The 21993-nt window shown below is 44.6% G+C and overlaps 1 protein-coding gene across 1 annotated transcript in view; it reads left to right on the forward strand.

The window, feature by feature from the left end:
• The first annotated feature begins 1953 nt into the window (after positions 1 to 1953).
• Positions 1954 to 21993, forward strand: part of LOC144493600 (synaptotagmin-like protein 2) — a 201652-nt gene continuing 181612 nt past the window's right edge. Inside the window, exon 1 of the mRNA XM_078212746.1 lies at positions 1954 to 2307. Coding sequence (XP_078068872.1) covers positions 2180 to 2307 — 128 coding nt within the window. The 5' untranslated portion in view covers positions 1954 to 2179. The remainder of the gene's footprint in view (positions 2308 to 21993) is intronic.

The following is a 21993-nucleotide window of genomic DNA, read 5'->3' on the forward strand; positions in this document are numbered from 1 at the left end:
ATAGTCAATATCTTTTCCCAAAGGTAGGGGAGTCTAAAACTAGAGGGCATAGGTTTAAGGTGAGAGGGGAAAGATACAAAAGTGTCCAGAGGGGAAATTTTTTCACACAGAGGGTGGTGAGTGTCTGGAACAAGCTGCCAGAGGTAGTAGTAGAGGCGGGTACAATTTTATCTTTTAAAAAGCGTTTAGATAGTTACATGGGAACGATGGGTATAGAGGGATATGGGCCAAATGCGGGCAATTGGGATTAGTTTAGGGGTTTTTAAAAAAAAATAAGGGTGGCATGGACAAGTTGGGCTGAAGGGCCTGTTTCCATGCTGTAAACCTCTGTGACACCCATTCCTACACTTCAGTGCCTATTAACTCTACATTTGTTAGCACTGACATGAAACTCAAGGCGACAGGTTTAATGTTAACTCATATAATGAGTACAATTAAAGGTTTGCCTATGAATAATAAAAAGCAACTCAATTCTTTGCTCATCTCAAAACTGTCAGCCCAACATATATATAGAGAAAATCTCAGTCAGATGAATTTTGTTCACTGCTATGCAGCAAAGTGACTTTCAGCTTACAAAATGTATGCTTTTTACACAAAGGTCAACTGGTATAAAGGAAAACCAGTTCTGCAACATTTATGACTCAATTGCTATCATTGTTCGAATTTTTGCCTGCAAGAGAGAGCTGGCAGGTGTATACAATTTTATGGTGTCACTATGGCCAATTTAAAAGCCTCTTTGTTCAATTGAATTAAATTGAGGGAATGTTGGGTGGGACAGACAAAAACTCTGCAGATATTCATTTGTAGCAAGTCAGGCATGGAAAGATACAGAAGATCTATTAACTGAAACTAAGCAGTTTCATGGTATTCAAGCTAAATAGCATATCCTTTGCTTTTTGATCATTAATTCTTATGAATCTGAACACAGGATTTATGCTTTCAGTGGATCAGGCAACAAATTTAACATTGTTGTGTCCATTTAATGAGCTTAAAATTGGGTGATGATTCATTTGGGTCCTTATATTTGGATCCTATTTCAGGTAACCTTGGTGTACTGCCTGAAATGAACATGCACCCTATTTCAATATTGAAATAAAGCTCTTTGACTTAGATCAGGATTGGTAAATTATTTGGAGATAGCTCAAAATAAGATACAAACTTCCAATGATGTAGAATTTGTGGTGTTGGAGGAGCTCTTTCTTGCTAACCATGACAATTGTGGGCCCTTTGGGGCCACCCCTCCTGGGTGTACCTTGAGGTGTGTGACGAAGCTGGGATGGCTTGGACAAGTGACTGGCATTGAAACGTTTAACTGACACCGTAGATCACCTGAATTATTGTGATTAAAGGAGAATTTAGTTTGATCCCTGGATCTATCTGTTCCAGCTTGCCTCTGGAACTGAATCCATAAGTATATTTATGCCCAGCAGTTTGTCGACCCATTTTTGACTTTAGATGGGTCCCACAATTTCTGGTAAAAACATAACAGCATACACAATTAAAGTCAATATTTTAAAAATGTGTAAACCTTTATATGTGTGCCTAATCTTTGTCAATAGTTAATTTCTGTTCATTAGAGTGTTCCAAATCTTTGCTCATTTCATTTTTAAGAGGTGATCTATTTCAACAGGTTTTTTTTGAGTGTACCAGATTTTACCAGCTCAGTGTATTGTCTGTTCTCTTAGTCATAAATTGAATAGGGTTTAGCAGCAGGAGTAGGCTATGATTCCTTTCAAACAACAAAAATTATCACAAGCACTGAACTCTAAACCTGTATGACAACTTAGACAAACATTCCTGAGATTAATTAATTTGCATACAGAAAATACATGATACAGAAAGAGCCTCATTGTTTGCTGCATTTTATTCCTTCACAGACTTTAACCTGTACCTGTCGTGGGATTGCAGAACCTTCCTGAAGAAACCAGAAAGTTTGACACGAACCCTGTGAATGTAATCGCATTTATTTAATGAGGCTGAAAGAACACAGGCAGCTGGCTTCACCTCTTGTTATCCCGAAACAATTTTAAGAGGAAAACAAAAAGTTTTGAACAAGTACACGGTGTAATAGCTTAAAGAAGAAGGATTGAAGCACTGCAGCTTTTGAGTTGCCAACTTTCCCTGGCTGGCTGCTTTCAGTTCACTCAAATTTCACTGAGGATAGCGGAGTTACTTGAAAATGAAGACTGAGAAGGATCTGACTAAAATGATGGACCTGAGCTTTTTGTCTGAGGAAGAACAGTTCGCTCTTCAGGAAGTCCTTCAAAGAGACACTGCTCTTCGAAAGCTTGAAGAAAACCGCATCAGGTAAGAAATTTCTTTGCCCTCTACATGACCACTGTTTCCCTCATTCAGTACTTGGCCTTTTCTTCTATTCCTTCATCCCTTGGGTAAGGCTTCAAATGGAGGTTCCATCAACCCTCTCAGATCTACAGCAAAGGTCCCAGAGCGCTCTTCCAAGGGGAGCGGAAGAGTTCTTCCAGTGAATATCCCCTGAACTAACAAAACTTAACAAATTACCTGGCCATTATTTCGATGCTGTTTGTTGGACCTTTTTGTGTGCAAGTTGACTGCTGTGCTTTCTGTACATTACAGTAGTGACTAATTTCCAAAGTACTTTGGTGTGTCCTGAGAAGACATTCTGGCCAGAATTTTCTGGTCATTCACACCGGTGAGATTCTCCGGATGAGTTGCAATGAACGACGATTTGACTGAGTGTTAAATTCTCCATCCTTACTTGCAGTGAGGACGGCCCAAAATTCTGGTCTCTCGATCTGCAACTCTTAGGGGTGATTTTCCAGCCTGCGCCTTTGTGCACAGATCATGCTGTGTCTGCATGGGGTTGGAGAATCGTGGGGGCAGGGCCTTGTAAGCTTAGCACCGACGTGAACCCCTTTGGGATTCCCTGGCCCCGATGTAATCCAGTTCACACCCAGTGAGGTCAGAAACCAGATCTGTATATTTAAATACTCAATTCAAAATGCTTTGACCGTTTTGAGCTGAATCCTCTCTCCTCCTGAGGTTCTCCGACCCTCTGGCTCAGCAGGAAATCAGTGTGAATCATGAGTGGTCTCCACAAGCAGAGACCAGTCATGATGACCATGCCGGGGGACTCGGAGGCCATTGAAGCCTGGTCATGGGTGCTCAGGGAAAGGCTGGCCACTCTTCCCGGCACCCTGGCACTGCCCCTGGCTGTGCTAACCTAGCACTGCTCCTGGCACCGCCAACCTGGCCCTCCCCTGACATCCTGGCAGCACCAAAGGAGTGGGAGGCTGAAGGTGTTGGGGCTTGTCGGGGGACCCGATTCCAGCAATCTATGTTTTGGGGGGAAGAAACATGCCATCAATGAGGGGGGAGGGGTCCCAATTTTCTTAGGAGGAGGGAGGGGTTCTTCCGTTTCACTTTGAGATCAGGTGGGCCTGAATTCTCTGAAGCATGTTTAAGCCTCACCCCTCACCGAATTGGTATAAAACTCGCCCCCTTCCAAAAAGTGACTAAGTATAAGAAAATCGCGATCCAATTCATGCCGGCACCAGTTTTCTCATCCGAAATGACGGGGAAAATTCTGCCCAGTGTTTTTTTTAGTGAATGGCCTTTAGTATATGTGTGCTGTTAGATAAATATTTTCATTTTGTTATACTTTGCTCTTTACCTCTGTACCTGAATGTTTTTGCTTAATGCAGCAATGTTATCTGATAGACACAGCTAAGAATTCTCCAGCGATTAACACCCCACCACCGCTGAAAGTGAGAATGGAAAATTTGGCGTTCAGCCAAATACTGGAGCATCCCGCCCACTGTGTTTTGTTATAGTGCAGTATAGTTGCAAAATAATGCAGTAGCATATGTCCCACTGATATCCTGTGCTCTTGTATTCATTGCATTGACTAGATCTGAAACATTAAATCAATTATTTCTGTTAACTGTATGTTATGGTGCAGTTGCTCAATCAAAATTTATTGTAATTGACTTTTTTATTTCAGTTCATTTGGATGTTCAGTCTATAAACTGAAGTGTGCTTAGGCTGATCAAATATATTATTAATCCCATAAAGATCTGTAGAATTCTTGATTTAGTGTAGATAAGATTTCTGCATAGAAATTTTATTTTTGTGAGGCAGTTTTGATACCCATAAATCCAAATTGTTATTAACTATTATTGAGACTGAGTTAGTGCAATAAATATATCTCTGATTTATTTGGTGATTTTTTTTTCCCCCTCTTTTCCCTATGAAAGCGGCACAGTGGTTTGCACTGCTGCCTCATAGACTAGAGACCTGGGTTCGATTCCGGCCTGGGTCACTGTTTATGTGGAGTCTGCACGTTCTCCCCGTGACTGCGTGAGTTTCCTCCGGGTGCTCCGGTGTTCTCCCACAGTCTGAAAGACGTGCTGGATAGGTGCATTGGCCATGCTAAATTCTCCCACAGTATACCCAAATAGGTGCCGGAGTATGGCGACTAGGGGATTTTCACAGTAACTTCATTGCAATGTTAATGTCGGCTTCCTTGTGACACTAATAAATAAATCCCACATCCTATATCCACTTCTCCACATGAAGAAAGGAATCTTGTTTTTCATTTTCATTCAGTGCTGCTCCTACAGCTGACTAATAAGAGGCGTGGCAGGTCAGCCCAGTTTCAGTGGTTTTGCTCTTGACTTCCCTATTAAAACCCTGCTGGGTTTCAGAGTTCAAAATTTAAAACTCTGTTAAAGAAAATGGGAGTAATTGTAATGTTGGGAGATGCTGTAAAACGGCAAGATTGAGCTGTCATCCCCATTGTACAGGGTCTTTCTATCTGAGGTGTATATGGTGCGTTTAATTTTATATTGTGCATCTGACATCTAAATTTCCCCCTGTATATTTAAGCATTAACCAGAAATTGCCCTTTTTACTTTCTCACTGCTGCTTACTTCTATGAAAATCTCATACACAATAAAAAATATTCAATGGCCTTAAATTAGAAAATCTCCACCAAAATGTTCACTCCTTTCCCCTGTTACTAACACAATATAGAAAATATTTCAGTATGACAACATATTATTCTGCTTTTGTCATTTCATTTTTTGGGTGTGTGTAGTACGGATCCCTCTGCGCTGGGAGTTGGAGGAGGTGTCGTGCGGACCGCTCTGCGCTGGTGGCGTGGGGTGCGGCCAGCTCTGCGCTGGGTGGCGTGGGGTGCGGCCAGCTCTGCAGTTTGTTCAGGGTCTAGGTCACATTAACTGCAGGGTGATGTCTGCAAGGTGGAGATTGGGTGCCCTGGAGTTGCCCAATTATAGGCCATGGGGAATGTTGCTGTTGGCACAAAGAGAGTGGTGGCTGTTGGCAGTTGCTCACTGGAGTGGGGGCAATGATATTTCCTCTGGTGGCTCCCTAAAGCAATAGAGATTAGGATTGTCATCTCAATGATTGAGAGATTAATCCTTGTTCCTCCAATGACCATTGCCATTTTAAATTATATCATAAAAATCACCATAATCGGCTATTACAGATGAAACATTCGATAAAGGAACCTCGACGTTAAAAACAGCTATGTACATCAATAATTTAGTGTCTCCTGTATAGTTCAGACAAATTATTTTAATTAAGTAGATAAACACAGCATAAATTTGATTTGGCCTAGTACGAAAAGAGATTGGTGATGTTCTGGACACTGTTAATGAGGAGGCGGCTGTGGCTGGAGATTTTAATGACTCTATCGGCAGATTACAACCAACAATTTTACTTGTCACTAATCTACTGGAAGGAGATAAGCACGCATTTCAATATAATTTAATTTTTAAAATTCATTCATGGGATATGGGCATCACTAGCTAGACCAGCATTTAGTGCCCATCCCTAACTGCACTTGGTGGTGGTGAGCTGCTGCCTTGAACCACTGCAGTTCTTGTGGTGTAAGCACTCCCATAGAGCTGCTAGGAGGGGAGCTCTCAGATTTTGATCCAGTGAAAGTGATGGAATGCTAGTATAGTTCCAAGTCAGGATGGTGTGTGGCTTGGAGTGGAGTTTGCAGGTGATTGGGTTGCCATGCATTCACTGCCCCTGCTCTTCCACTATTGGGGGGTTGGTTTAGCACAGTTGGCTAGATGGCTGGTTCGTAATGCAGAGTGATGCTAACAACACGGGGGTTCGATTCTCGTAGCGGATGAGATTATTCATGAAGGCCCCGCCTTCTCAACCTTACCCCTCGCCTGAGGTGTGATGATCCTCAGGTTAAATCAACATCCGTCAGCTGTTGGCCATCTGGGGGACTATGGTGCCTTTACTTAGTTTCTTCCACTGTTCATCTGAGAGTAAATTAAAACAAAAATATCAAGTGAAAGCCAGCTCAGGTATTCAAAACTGTTAACTGGTTTGTCTCACAGCTTCACAAGCTGTCATCCAGGCACCAAAGCTATGATTATATCCTTTATAAAGAATGCCTGCTTGTTGCTATGGACATTACATTTACTATTAATGAGAAGAATAAATAATCAAGCCATCTGTTAAACTGGGAGAATTTTTCAATCAGGATCTGCAAGCGTACTTGACACATTCAGAATACTTATTCTGTGAGAGTCTTCAGGCCGCCTTTCCAACATGACAAAAATAGATATGGATGAGGAAGACCACCTATACAAGTTATAACTCCTGCTGTGACAGAAATGCTATGTCGGCTCTTTTTCTTTCCTTTCCTAAACAAGGGAAAAGTTTGACAAACACTTTTTTAGATGTGATTACTATAATAGAGTCACTGTGGTCAATTTTAATCCGATTAGACTCTGGGCTGTCCCTCTCAGCGACTGCACCCCTGCCCACTCAGGACCTGCTTTGTCACCAGCCTGCTACCTTCCGACCATCCCGTTTGCGTTGGCAGCTCGTCCATTCCATTTCAATGAGCCTGCTGAATGCTGCTCAAACAGGATAGCCAGCCCACCAACTTCCTGGCCCCACCACTTAAACATTGCAGTTACAATCTGTCCCACCAACTGAATTAGAAGCTGTTTGTGGGGTATAAAAAAATTACCTTGTGCATCATCAGCTGGAGAGTTGGCTACTTTTTTGATCTGATTTATTATTGTCACATATATTGGGGTACAGTGAAAAGTGTTGTTTCTTGCGTGCTCTACAAAGCAATACCGTTCATAGAGTACATAGGGGCGAAGGAAAGAAAACAGTGCAGAATGTAGTGATACAGTCATAGCTAGGGTGTCCAGAAGGATCAACTTAATGTAAGGTAGGCCCATTCAAAAGTCTGATGGCAACAGGGAAGCTGATCTTGAGTCGGTTAGTATGTGTTCTCAGACATTTGTATCTTTTTCCCGACTGAAGAAGGTGGAAGAGTGTGTGTCTGGGGTGCGTGAGGTCCTTGATTATGCTGGCTGCTTTTTTGAGGCAGCAGGAAGTGTAGACAGAGTCAATGGATGGGAGAACATAACAAATATGAGTAGAGACTGATACCTTTTAAAAAGATATTTGCATTCCAGTGACCAACCAGATTGCACAACAAAATTTCAAGTTTTAATCACAAAAGGTTGGCTTGCAGGTGCAGCAGGTAATTAAAAAGGCAAATGGAATGTTGTCCTTCATTGCTAGAGGGATGGAGTTTAAAAACAGCGCGGTTATTTAGCAGCTGTATCGGTGCTGGTGAGGCCACACCTGGAGTACTGTGTACCGTTTTGGTCTCCTTACTAGAGAAAGGATATACTGGCACTGGAGGGGGTGCAGAGGAGATTCACTAGGTTGATTCTGGAGTTGAGAGGGTTGGCTTATGAGGAGAGACTGAGTAGACTGGGACTATACTCACTGGAATTCAGAAGAATGAGGGGAGATCTGATAGAAACATGTAAGATTATGAAGGGAATAGATAAGATGGAAGCAGGGAAGTTGTTTCCACTGGCAGGTGAAACCAGAACTAGGGAGCATGACCTCAAAATAAGGGGGAGCGGATTTAGGACTGAGTTGAGGAGGAACTTCTTCACACAGAGGGTTGTGAATCTGTGGAATTCCCTGCCCGGTGAAGCAGTTGAGGCTACCTCGTTGAATGCCTTTAAGGCAAGGATAGATAAATTTTTGAACAGTAAAGGAATTAAGGGCTATAGTGAGCGGGTGGGTAAGTGGCGCTGAGTCCATGAAAAGATCAGCCATGATCTTATTGAATGGCGGAGCAGGCTCAAGGGTCCAGATGGCCTATTCCTGCTCCTAGTTTTTATGTTCTTATTATTAAAACGTTAAAATAAGCAAAATACTGTGGATGCTGGAATCTGAATCTGAATGCTGAAAAAACTCAGCAGGTCTGCCAGCACCTGTTAGCAGAGAAACAGAGTTAATGTTTCGAGTCCTCTGACTCTTCATCAAAACTGAACGGAGGGAGAATGTGTTAGAGCTGTGGAAACTGCAACCTTAAGAACAAAAGACAGATGACCTGATGCAAGGGGGGGTCAAGGTGCTCACTGATGCAATACATGTGTGGGGTATTTTCGTTTAAAAAGGGTTAAAGATGTCAGAGAGTGGTCACAACCTAAAACTGCCACACTCAATATTGAATCCCGAGGGCTGCAATGTACCTAACCGGAGGATGAGTTGCTGCTCCAGGATTCACTGGAGCATTGCAGCAGGTCAAGGCTGGACATGTGGGTGTGAGAGCAAGATGCTGAGTTAAAATGGCATGCAACAGGAAGGTTGGCAGACTGAGTAAAGGTGTTTCGCAAAGTGGTCCCCCAGTCTGTGTTTCGTCTCCTCAGTGGAGAGAAAACCGCATTGGGAGCAGTGAGAACAAAAGACCAAATTGAATGAAGTACAAGTGAAACGCTGCTTAACCCGAAGCAGTAGTTGGAGCCCTTGAACAATGAGGAGGAAGGGGATATACTCAATGATCCACAGCCCTCTTCAATTTTAAAGAATCTCAACTCTGAGAAAAACATCCTTATTTAGTCCTGAATGATTTCCCCCCAGCCTGAGACCATGGCCCCTGTTCAAGGATCTCCAGCTAATCAGCAACGTATTCGCATCTACCGTGCCAAGCCCTCTGAGAATTTACTGACAACCTCTCCCCACTGCCCCCCCCTCACCCTCCGAGGGCACAGTGGTTAACACTGCTGCCTCACGGCGCCAGGGACCCAGGATTGAATCCCGGCTTGGGTCACTGTCTGTGTGGAGTTTGCACATTCTGCGTGGGTTTCTTCCGGGTGCTCCGTTTTCCTACCACAATCTGAAAGACATGCTGGTTAGGTGCATTGACCTGAACAGGCGCCGGAGTGTGGCGACAAGGAGATTTTCACAGTAACTTCATTGCAGTGTTAATGTAAGCCTTACTTGTGATTAAATAAATAAATTCTAACTTTAACCAATTCATCCTCTGTGCGAGGATTGGCATTAAATTGCACATTCTCCCATGGAATCCCCCCTGCTCAGCCTGGAGATGATTTTATGGTGGGGCAGAAAGGGCCTCAGACTGGAATCCCGTCCATGTCTTAATTAATCCACCCCAGTGGGTTTAGTGGCTGGTGGGTGGGCACGGAGAATCTGGCAAGAGGTTAAAAGGCGGAAATCCATTGCTGGAAAATCAGATCACTATTCTCTCAAAGATGGGTAAATGGTGGGTCGCTTTTCCTGCTGGCAAGTGGTACAAATGTCATTTGCATCTCATGAATGGTCTTTAAATCAGCTGTCAGGCCTTTCAATCTTACATCGTGCCAGCGGGAAAATTACGTCAGTGTTAAAACCAGATTGCTGAGGAGGCGCATGCACAACATAGAACATAGAACAGTACAGCACAGAACAGGCCCTTCGGCCCACGATGTTGTGCCGAGCTTTATCTGAAACCAAGATCAAGCTATCCCACTCCCTATCATCCTGGTGTGCTCCATGTGCCTATCCAATAACCGCTTAAATGTTTCTAAAGTGTCTGACTCCACTATCACTGCAGGCAGTCCATTCCACACCCCAACCACTCTCTGCGTAAAGAACCTACCTCTGATATCCGTCCTGTATCTCCCACCACGAACCCTATAGTTATGCCCCCTTGTAATAGCTCCATCCACCCGAGGAAATAGTCTTTGAACGTTCACTCTATCTATCCCCTTCATCATTTTATACACAAGGTAGTCCTCAGTTTGCCAGAGACTTTGAGCTGAGTGCAACAAAGCCTTTCAGCCATAGTGCTATGCGGCTCCCCATGCGCTGTATATTACTCTGCTGGGATAGACCTGCCTCCACCCATGAACCCTCTTCTGTCACCGAGTACTCAATTCATAAAGTCTACCTCTTTGACCAAGCTTTTGGCCATCTGATCTATTATCTCCTTATGTGGCTCACCGTCATACTTGGTTTTGCAATGCCTTGGGATGTTTCATTCAGTGAAAGGTACTGTATCAATATAAGTTGTTGTTGTTAGCTTTTATTGTTAAACAGAATAACTAGGCTCTGTCAATAAAGGGAATGACCACAAATCCTGACATTGAAAGAAATAATGCTTGAAATGCCACATCAGTTGATCAGCCGATGAGTGAGAAAGTTAACATTTCGATTGTAATCCTTGGTCAGAACTGATGGAAAAATAAGATAATGCAAGGAAGAAGAAAATAACTGCTCATATCATTGTAGATTTCGGGGGATGTATTAGGTTAGCTTCACAAAAAAGTCGATTTACGCAGGGTTGAATAGTTTTTTGTGAGTGTCCTAGTGTACTGCCATCTGAAAAGGACTCCAAAACATGAAACCCTCAACATCATCCTTGTAAACTTGAACTGTCCTTTTGCATCACACCTGATGGCACCATGATGGGTAATTCATAGTACAAAGTGACTTCCAGAGAATCTGGCCGCCAGGTGCTATGCAGCTGTTTGGAGAGTTGCCTGCACATCATTAACAGAGATGAATGCAGAAGAATCCCACCTATTCATCTGTCACCGTGGTAATCATTTTAGAACGAATATATGTTGCTTCACCAGTGAAAATAAATTTGCATTCGAAGAAACCCAGGAAGATGATCATTGTCCATATCTTATGGAAAGATGATCATAACCAAAGCTCCGATCTCTACCCATCCAATTCTCATTCACACGAAAGACATTCCCAGTTGGAAAGAGTACAGAAGAATTGGACTTGGCCACAGCATGTAAAAATGCTGCAACTAGAAAAAATGATCAGAGGCCCAGGATATTGGGAAAACTTGAGAAACGAGTGACTGTTTTTCATTAAGAATTAAGATGAAAGGGAATCAAATTTATCAAGCAGAATAATATTCCATTTTAAAAATTTTGTCAGGTTCAATTTTACTTGTGTGCAGGATGACACTGGGGTTAAGCCATGTTTAATTTGGAAAAAAACTGACAGTATTAATGGAACCAGAACGAAGTAGAATAATGGAGCATATGATGTGCGCGATTAGAAATGTTACCCATAAGGGGATTAGCGGTGTAAATGGGTGGAGTTTAGGGAATTGGGATTGGGTGGAATTGTCGGTGTAGGCTTGATGGGCCGAATGGCCTCCTTCTGTAAGGATTCTATGATAATACTACACCAACATTTGTTTAAATACAAGGTAAGACAAGTTTTGAATAAACTTAACATTTGAGCAAAGTTAATTTTCAAAGAATTTTCAATTAGACCGGTTGGGCAGGAAATTGGACTCGGTTGTGTTCATCATTTGTGCACTATCAGTTATGATCAAAGATCAAAATTGCATCCTCTGTGCACCAATAATTGTGGTATGAATTTCACTGGATGTGACTTGCTGAAGGCATAGCATGTGCACAGCTAACGTCCACTGGAAGTGAGCAGAACAGGCAGGCGCCAAAGGCCAGGATTTCCTGTCCCCCGTCAGAGTGGGATCCATCACGGGGGATTCAGGGGCACGGCCCTAAGTCTATTGACTTTCAGCAGGGATGTGTGGAGCTGAATAATCTTGCCTGAAGTCAGGCAGTATGCATTGCCGATTTGATGTCAGCATTGCCATCTTAGAGCTTAAGCTCCAACTGACTTCAATCTTGCATGACTGAACCTGTTAAGCAGCATGAAGGACCCACCCATCAGAACTATTCAAAGCCATCATTTGCTAATGGTTGATTTCTTCTTGCTTTTGGAATGATTCTACAATTTTTTGGTGTTTTCCAAGTTGTTTCAAATTACAAAAATCTACAAGGAGTAGTGTGATTGTAATAACTCCATGGAGCTGAATGTCCCGTCACTAAGGTTTCTTTATTTACGAGAGAATACTACACAACAGAACTCTCACTCTCAGTTGCTTCCTGCTTTAGCAGGCAGAGAGATTGACATAGCTGCTTTAAACAGGGAACATGAGGTTCCCTGATTGGACCGTCAATTAGGACTCATCAGGAAGTTTGTACCCTCGCAGGCCAACCTCATTAGCCTGACTGAAGTCATCACACTCCTTCCCGCCCTCCCCCTGCCCCTCCCCCTCCCCCCAAGTTTAGAAACATAGAAAAACTACAGCACAAAACAGGCCCTTCGGCCCCACAAGTTGTGCCGAACATATCCCTACCTTTTAGGCCTACCTATAACCCTCCATCCTATTAAGTCGCATGTACTCATCCAGGAGTCTCTTAAAAGACCCTATTGAGTTTGCCTCCACCACCACTGACAGCAGCCGATTCCACTCGCCCACCACCCTCTGTGTGAAAAATTTCCCCTGTACCTACCCCCAGCACCTTAAACCTGTGTCCTCTCGTAGCAGCCATTTCCACCCTGGGAAAAAGCCTCTGAGAGTCCACCCGATCTATGCCTCTCAACATCTTATATACCTCTATTAGGTCTCCTCTCATCCTTCGTCTCTCCAAGGAGAAAAGACCGAGCTCCCTCAGCCTATCCTCATAAGGCATGCCACTCAATCCAGGCAACATCCTTGTAAATCTCCTCTGCACCCTTTCAATCTTTTCCACATCTTCCTGTAATGAGGTGACCAGAACTGAGCACAGTACTCCAAGTGGGGTCTGACGAGGGTCTTATATAGCTGCATCATTATCCCCGGACTCCTAAACTCAATCCCTCAATTGATAAAGGCCAGCACACCATACACCTTCTTAACCACCTCCTCCACCTGCGGGGCCGATTTCAGAGTCCTATGGACCCGGACGCCAAGGTCCTTCTGATCCTCTACAGTACGAAGAGCCTTTCCCTTTATATTGTACTCCTTCATCCCATTTGACCAGCCAAAATGGACCACTACGCATTTATCTGGGTTGAAGTCCATCTGCCACTTCTCCGCCCAGTCTTGCATCCTATCTATATCCCTCTGTAACTTCTGACATCCCTCCAGACTATCCACAACCCCACCAACCTTCGTGTCGTGGGCAAACTTACCAACCATCCCTCCACTTCCTCATCCAGGTCATTTATGAAAATGACAAACAGCAAGGGTCCCAGAACAGATCCCTGGGGCACACCACTGGTGACCGACCTCCATTTCGAAAAAGACCCATCTATACCCACTCTCTGCCTCCTTTGGGCAAGCCAGTTCTGGATCCACAGGGCAGCAGCCCCTTGGACCCCATGCCCTCTCACTTTTTCTAGAAGCCTTGCATGGGGGAACTTATTGAACGCCTTGCTAAAATCCATATAAACCCACATCTACCACTTTCCCTTCGTCAATGTGTTTAGTCACATTTTCGAAGAACTCCAGCAGGCTCGTAAGGCACGATCTGCCTTTGACAAAGCCATGCTGAGTATTCTTGAGCATACTAAACCTCTCTAAATGCTCATAAATCCTGTCCCTCAGGATCTTCTCCATCAGCTTACCAACCACTGAGGTTAGACTCACCGGTTGGTAATTTCCTGGGCTATCCCTATTCCCCTTCTTGAAAATAGGAACCATATCCGCGATCCTCCAATCCTCTGGCACCTCTCCCGTCTCCATTGACGACGCAAAGATCATCGCCAGAGGCTCTGCAATCTCTTCCCTCGCCTCCCACAGTAACCTGGGGTACATCCCATCCGGACCTGGCGACTTATCTATCTTGATGCCATTCAAAGATTCCAGCACAACCTCTTTGTTAAAGTCCACATACTCAATCTTTTCAGTCCACCGCAAGCCCACAGTACATCCACCCAGGTCCTTCTCCTCTGTGAAAACCGAGGCAAAATACTCATTAAGCACCTCTGCCATTTCTACTGGGAATTTGAGGAATCCTCTGTTTGCTTTCCTTGGGGGTCTTTTTCCTCCGCTTGAGCGCCGGGTCTGGATCCTCCAACTCGGCCTCTGATGTTGGTGGGGTGTAATCGTCGGGCACCCATCTCTTCCACAGTGAACGCCAGAGGGCTGGTTCTTCTTCCATTTCTGGTGGTAGGGGAACCGCTGCAGCTTCGTCCCCTGTGTCCATCTCGGACTCTGAGGTCCCCACTTGGGGTGCTGGATCGACGGTACTGGCCCTTCGAGGGGGACTCTGCTCATCTCTAGGACGGCAGGGCGGACTCGGCTCAAGAACAGATGGAGAGTTTGAGGCACGGATCTGGTCCAGGTGTTTCCTCACAACTGCCTCGCCCATGCGTACTCGATAGGATACCGGTCCCATCCTGGACTCGATTGTTCCTGTTATCCATGTGGGTCCAGTCACGTAATTTCTTACCCAGACTTTCTCACCGGCATCAAAGTGCCTCTCTTGGCGAGTGTTGTCATGGCCCCTGCATTGGGCTTCTTGGTGACTTTCCAACTTTCCTCCCAGGTTTGGAAATAACAGGCTCAGTCTGGTGCGGGGTCGTCTGCCCATCAGTAATTCTGCTGGATCGATTCCATAGTGGCGTGTGGGAGTGGTCCTATCGCTGAATAACCAGGGTGGGAGTGTAGTCTCTAATGATGCCACTGGCCAAGGTCTGGACTGCTCTCTCCACTAGCCCATTTGACGCTGAGTGGTAAGATGCTGTCTTGATGTGCTGAATCCCATTCGATTTCATGAATTTTGTGAACTCCGGGCTGATGAAAATGGATCCATTGTTGGAAACTAACACCTCTGGGATCCCATGCATTGCAAACGAGGTGCATGGTTTCTCAATGGTTGCTGTTGCGTTTGCCGAGTTCAGTTTGTAAACGTCCAACCATTTGGAATGGGCATCTATTATTACCAAAAGCATGGACCCCATAAACAGACCTGCAAAATCGACATGGAGTCGTGACCATGGTCTACCTGACCATTCCCACGGGTGCAGCAGGGCTACCGGTGGTGCCTTCTGCCCTTGTTGGCAGTTCCGGCACTGTCCCATAAATTCCACTATGTCCGCATCCAGACCTGGCCACCAGACATAGCTCTTGGCCAGCATCTTCATTTTTGACACTCCGGAGTGCCCATGGTGTAGATTGGCCCAACATCCCCAGTTTGGGACTATGACCAGTGCTGAACATAGCAGTATCCCGTCTTCCACAGCGATCTGCTCTCTTCTGCTCCAGTATGGGTGGAACTGTGGTTGGACCGGTCTTTCCAACTCCCCTGTTAGCACCAGGTGCTTGACCTTTGCTAATATAGGGTCTTTCTGCGTCCACTAGCGTATATTGTGTGCATCCACCGGGAGGGTATCCAAGAAGTTTCATGTCATCACGGTCTCCTCTACTCTGGGTACCAATGGTGGGGTGTCCGGTTTTGGTAGCCTGCTTAGGGCATCGGCATTGCCACTCGAGTCCTGGCCAGTGCTCCAACCGATATTGGTATGCTGCCAGTAATAATGCCCAGCGCTGGATCCGGGCTGAAGCTATTGGCAGCACTGCTTTGTCCTCAAGTAAGCAAGCAAGAGTTTGTGATCTGTGATGATCGTGAATTTCCATCTGTATAGGTACTGGTGGAATTTTTTAACTGCGAAGATTACGGCCAGACCTTTTTCAATTCGGGCATCTTTGTTCTGCTATTGCTAGGGTCCTGGAGGCATATGCCATTGGCTGTTCCTATCAGTTTTGTCATCTGTGTGCCAGGAGTGCGCCAACGCCATATGGGGATGGGTCACAAGTGAGCACCAATTCCCTCTTGGGGTCATAATGTGCCAATACATTTTCGAATGAGAGTTGCCGTTTAATTTTCTTGAAGACTCGGTCTTGGCGGGCCAACCATTCCCAGGCTTTCCCCTTTTTTAGCAACTGGTGGAGGGGATCCAGAATGGAGGCCCTATTCTGTATGAATTTTCTGTAGTATGTCACCAGTCCTAACTCCTGGATGGTGGTGGGGGCCAGGACGTCTTATATTGCTTGCACCTGATCCTCTAGAGGATGTAGGCCTGACTTATCTACTTTGTACCCAAAGTGATGCATTTCTCTCTTTTCAAACACACCCCTGTTGCTGCAAATCTCCTAAGGACTTCCTCCAGGTTCTGCAGATGTTCTGCCCTTGTTTTTCCCATAACGAGGACATCTTCCAGGTAAATGGCAACCTGTGGTAATCCCTGTAGGATGTTCTCCATGGTTCTCTGGAATATGACATCAGCTGACTATACCCTGAAAGGTCATCTTTTATACTGGATGAGGCCTTTCAGCGTATTTATTGTAGCAAATCTTTGCGAATCTTCGTCCAGCCATAGCTGCAGGTATGCGTGGCTCATGTCCAGTTTTGTGAATAGGAGTCCTCCTGCCAGCTTTGCGTAAAGATCCTCAATCCTGAGAATTGGGTATTTATCCAGCTGAGAGTAACGATTTATTGTCTGTTTGAAATAGCCACAAAGACGCACCGAGCCGTCCGGCTTTAAGATAGGTAATGGGTGCAATTTGGAGCTGTGCTAATTTCAGTTCTGAAGTAGCCCTTGAAACAGCCTAACCCCTTGTATAAACCTTGTTGCAGCAGATTTCCTAATTATCGTACTTCTTCGTGTTGAGTTTGAAACATTACACTACCTGGAGGGGACTTTGGCCACGGGAAGCTGGTGTTTTGCTGCATTTGTGTGTTTTTTTTGCTGACTGCATCGATTTGTAAAATCTGTCCCTACTTGTTTACTTTTTAAATTTGGAATTCCCTGGGCATACCACAATCTTGACAACTCAACTGAATGATGAAGGAATGTAGTCAACCCTCTAATGAACACGCTACCCTTATGAATACAATTCTTATTTGCTGGCCAGAACAACTTTTAAGTAGACGTATTGGCTGTGGTGTTAGCTTCACAAAAATGTGAGAGGAAGTTACTTCATGTTTTACACAGCGGTGCCTGTAGCACGTGACTGTGTCCTTCCACACGTGTGTATGGTTCAAGTAACCAGGCCGCAGCACTGTCAGTGCGTAACCTGTTCTTTTTTGATATGCTGCCAGGTAAAATAGTTGTGACAATGAAAAAGCCTGGTATTAAAGGTGATATTATAGCGGATGGTTTGGGAATTATTTTCATAAGGATTTATTTTCAAGGAAGTTGGCCATGCTCTGATAACAATCAGCCCAGCTGGGTAGAGCATAGTGCTCAATAATGTTGATGGTGCTGGTTGAGTCCTGGCAGCAGCTGAGGTAGTTCTTGGAGCCTGTGTCTTGTACCTGCCTAATGTGATATCATGGCATCACTGAAACATGATTGACAATCCTTGGATAATTAGGATGCCACGTGCAGTGAGCAGGATATTACAATAGAAAGAACAACATCATTTAAAACCAAAGCGAATAAGAAGATTCAATTCCTTCCCTGATGGTATTGTGGGTCAACCCACAGCACATGGACTGCAGCGATTCAAGAAGGCGGCTCACCACCACCTTCTCGAGGGTAACGAAGGATGGGCAATTAATGTTGGCCAGCCAGCGACGCCCTTGTCCCACGAATGAATAAAGATAAAGGAAGAATTTGAAAGGATTTGGAGAAGGATTGGAATAATGAAATTAGACACCGTGAAGCTGGATTTAACGCAGCGCTATAGCCCTCCACTCCCCCACTAAAATGATGGGGGCCAGTCCTTGGTTCTGATTGTTGCCCCACAGCCATTTAGCACCAGAAACGTTGGTAAGTGGCTGGAGCTGGGACCTCTGCCCCTCTCGGGAGGAAATCCCATCTTGAAGAGCTGCTGGCCAATTGGACTGCTGGCAGCCATAGCAACACCATCGAAAGCGATGATGGGCAGTCCCACCATGCCAAGGAGCCCAGGTAAGTACAGCGTCTGGGGTCTCACCAGTGTCAGGTTGACAGGTCCTAGCAAGGAGGGGTGAGGGGATTTGGTGGGGCAGGCAGGTTCAAGAAGCCAGTGGGAGGGTTAAAGGGGCTGGTCTTATGGGGGAGTGCTTCTCCTTTATGCTTTCATGGGATGTTGGCATCGCTGGTGAGGCCAGCATTTGTTGCCCATCTCTAATTTCCCCTGAACTCAGTGGTGGTTTAGGGTCGACCACATTGCTGTGGATCTGGAGTCGCCAGACCAGGTAAGGATGGCAGATTTCCTTCCCTAAAGGGTGTTAGTGAACCAGATGGATTTTTATGACTATCGACAATAGTTTCATGGTTCCCATGACAGAGAGTAGCTTCAATCCCAGATTTATTAACCAAATTCAAATTCCACCTGCTGCCATGGCACAGGTTCCCGGAGCTGGGTGTCTGGATTATTCGTTCAGTGATATTGCAATTATGTCACCATCTCCCCTTGTCCAATACCAGGCAGGTGGTGAGCACAATGCCTGCTGGAATTTACATGTCCTCCCCATCCCCACACCTTCAAATCCGTCAGCAGGGGATCGTATCCTGTCCCTGAAACTCTAACATTTGGACAAGTAATCCTGTTATATACGTCCCCTACTACCCTGCCGCCCCCATGCTTTCTCAAGCCTACATTTTAAAATATATGTTTCACTGAGCGTAATTTCTATTTTTAAATTACCTCCATGCTGTAGGCTTGAAACAAAGCAAAAGCGGCAAATGACCTGCAGGTTTTGAGCGATATTGTGAGCAAAATAGGCCATTCAAGTGGCTTGGAGACTGATTGGGATTGTTGAGCTTGTTCCATACAAACATTATGTGGTAATACTGGCAGATATTTCAATTTGACCACATGATTGGATTCATAAAAGGTTCCTACCTCCTGCAAGGTATGACAGATGGTGCTGTTCCCTCCTGTATTATTTTATATAACGATTCCATTAGGCAATTGTTCAATATATGCTAAGGTGCGAATAGACTGGCTGAGTGGGATGAGATCAAACACTCAGTAGATCGATCCACGAGTATCTTTAATTTGTAAAGATACTGCACACATACTTCATCGATCAAGCACACATGGCTGACATAAAATGAATACACCTCCATTCAATGGCTCAGTGGGAGCAGAAAAATTAGTTTAAGGCCCTCTGGCTAAATAGAAAGAAAATCAGCCAGACTTTCCATTTCAAACCACTAATTAACGCCACCTCCTGAAAAGAAAGTCTGCATGAGTGTGTATCTATCTTTAACATAGAACCAAAAACTGGGCTTGTGGGAGCGATGCTCCCTCTCCATTGCAGGTAAAAACCTGGTCATCAACTGTGAGGCACTCTTGATGTTGCTGTACATGGCGCAGGTCTGGCCCAACCTCACTCCTGCGCTGTGGCATTCACCCGAGCCATTTTCATTTGGAGGTCAAAAATGGGCCGTGTTCATAGGGACGTGATGTACAAACTTCTCGAGAAAGGAGGGAGAGATGTACCCAACGTCACCCTACTCCTGATCGCTACCTTTGTGTGTTGCTGCATCAAGCTGAGTGTAGATCCTGTATATGCAAACGCCAAGTATTACTACATATTGAAGTTCCACCTGTCCCCTGTGTTGTGAAGGATAGGTCTGGCCACGCTGCTGCGGAACACTCCAAATAGCTGGACTGTGCCATACCACCTGTCCCTCATGGAAAATGTTATGCAGAAGAACACTCCTGACAACAAGTCCATAAGCAAGTGGCCGGCACTTCCTAGAGGTCCTATGGGTAAAGAAGTTGGTGGATTGCGTTGAATGGTTCTCTGAACAGATTGTCAGAGTCATTTGGCAGAACGTCTCATCACCATAACTTTCAAGCCAGCACCAAGATCTAGCTTGGCTGATGGTGAGAAAAGCCCTCCCTGTCAGATCCTTCCTACATGGCCACAGTTTCACCCCCTCTGCTTGTTGCCCTTGAGTTGATTGTGGTGGGGAAGAGACCGTTATCCACCTTGTGGAATATGCCTTTGTAAAGAAGGTCTGGAGTGAGGTGGTTTTTGTTGAGGTTCATTCCTAGCAGCTCCCTGATGCAGGACTCTGGGCTGTTCCCAGGGACACTCTCCAATGCCAACATCAGATGTTGCTGGAGGATCATCAACTCAGTGAAAGAAGCTCTTTGGTCGGTGCAAAACTTGTTGATCTTCCAGTGTAAAGAATTGTTGTCGACCCAGTTTTGCAGACTATGTGCCTGGGGCAGCCACAGCAGAGGCACAGTGGGGAAGGTCACTGTCTAAGACCTTTCAACCACACTGAACAGAGGGGAGCAGAACCTTCTTGGACTGAATGAACCATTGAGTGTGCACAGTGAATATTACATGTATCCCAGTGGTACTGAAACACCTCCGGAGTGCAACCTGATCTATATAGTCAATCTTTAAATACCTTTTGCATCATTTGTAAAGACCATTTTAAAATGTCTGCAATGTTTCTTTGACTGGATTGAAGCACCTCTTGAGTGTTACTTGATGTATGTAAGGCCATGATGTGGCGATGCCGGTGTTGGACTGGGGTGGGCACTTTAACCTGGTGTCTCTCAACACCAGGTTAAAGTCCAACAGGTTTATTTGGTAGCACGAGCTTTCGCAGCACTGCCCCTTCATCAGGTGAATGGAGAGTTGGGTATCCCTTCCACTTTGAGCCGACGGTGTGCAGTGTTGGTGGTAGCTATGATGTGGAGATTATTACATTACATTATTGATGTATGTAAAGAACCTGAATATTATTGTACCTTGTGTGATGGCCATTCTGGAATGTTTGTAATGTTCTTGCAGATATTTTATGAAGTTTTTTTTGCAAAAAATAAAGATGAATAATCTAGATAAGATACTAGATGCATGCTGACAATAATAACAGTTTCCTCATATTTGCATAGTTGGAGCCAGTTTACAGCTCTTCCTGCTCCGACTCAGTAATATATCATTGCCTCGCTTCATACCATTGCCTCGCTTCATATCATTGCCTCGCTTCATATTATTGCCTCGCTTCATATCATTGCCTCACTTCAGAAGAGCAATCATACTGCACTGATGCAATTTTTTTTTCTCTACAAGCCATGCTTGGGTAAATTTTTGCTTTCACTGCCTGGGTGGTAACGTGGTGGAACAAATTGCCCATCCATTAAAGAATCTGTCCAATTTGCATTTCATCAGAATCTATGGAGTGAAAATCAAGCTGTTTCCTTAACAGGTGAGTGATCTGTTCTGCCAGATTTCACATGGGGTGTAGACGAACATCTATCCTCCTGTGTTCTAGCTGAGCAAGATTGATCATTTTATCTCGTGGCAACTGGGAAGTTGGTCCAGACTGCTTGTTTCACATTCGAGCCTTTAGATAGGTTGATAGAAGACCAGATTCCAGGGGTTGAAATGATGTGAGAGTGCCATGTGCCACCCCATTATTTCCCATTTTTCCAACTGAAAATGCAGGTGGAAAAGAATCTGAGAAACACACAAGAATGTCTGGGATCATTCATCCACCATGTATTTTATTCTGTACAAAATATATACTTTCTCCCCTATTGCTATCAAAAGCACTTGGATTATTCTTGCCTTCCAACCTTCTGCTAAACAAGCACCATCCCATGCTCTCCTCCGCACTCAGCCCCTGAATCTGACTGGGATTGCTGCAGTTGTGAACCCCAAATGTTATTATATTGTGAAGAGCTAAAAGTGGCATGTTAGAACACCATGTGCTTAAAATATTTATTATATATTCCATATGTTTTGAATTTGGTCATCCTGTCTTACTCGTTAGAAATTGCTGGTTAGCAGTTCTGCTATGATTGGATTGTGAGTACTATGTTTACAATGTCGATCACAATTACAGTTGATGTGAGCTGCTAATGTTCCAAAGCTTCCCACTGAACTTTTCTCTAAATAAGCAAGTTATCATGTAATTGAG

Source organism: Mustelus asterias, chromosome 5 (genome assembly GCF_964213995.1).
Source record: "Mustelus asterias chromosome 5, sMusAst1.hap1.1, whole genome shotgun sequence".
NCBI classification, from domain to species: domain Eukaryota; kingdom Metazoa; phylum Chordata; class Chondrichthyes; order Carcharhiniformes; family Triakidae; genus Mustelus; species Mustelus asterias.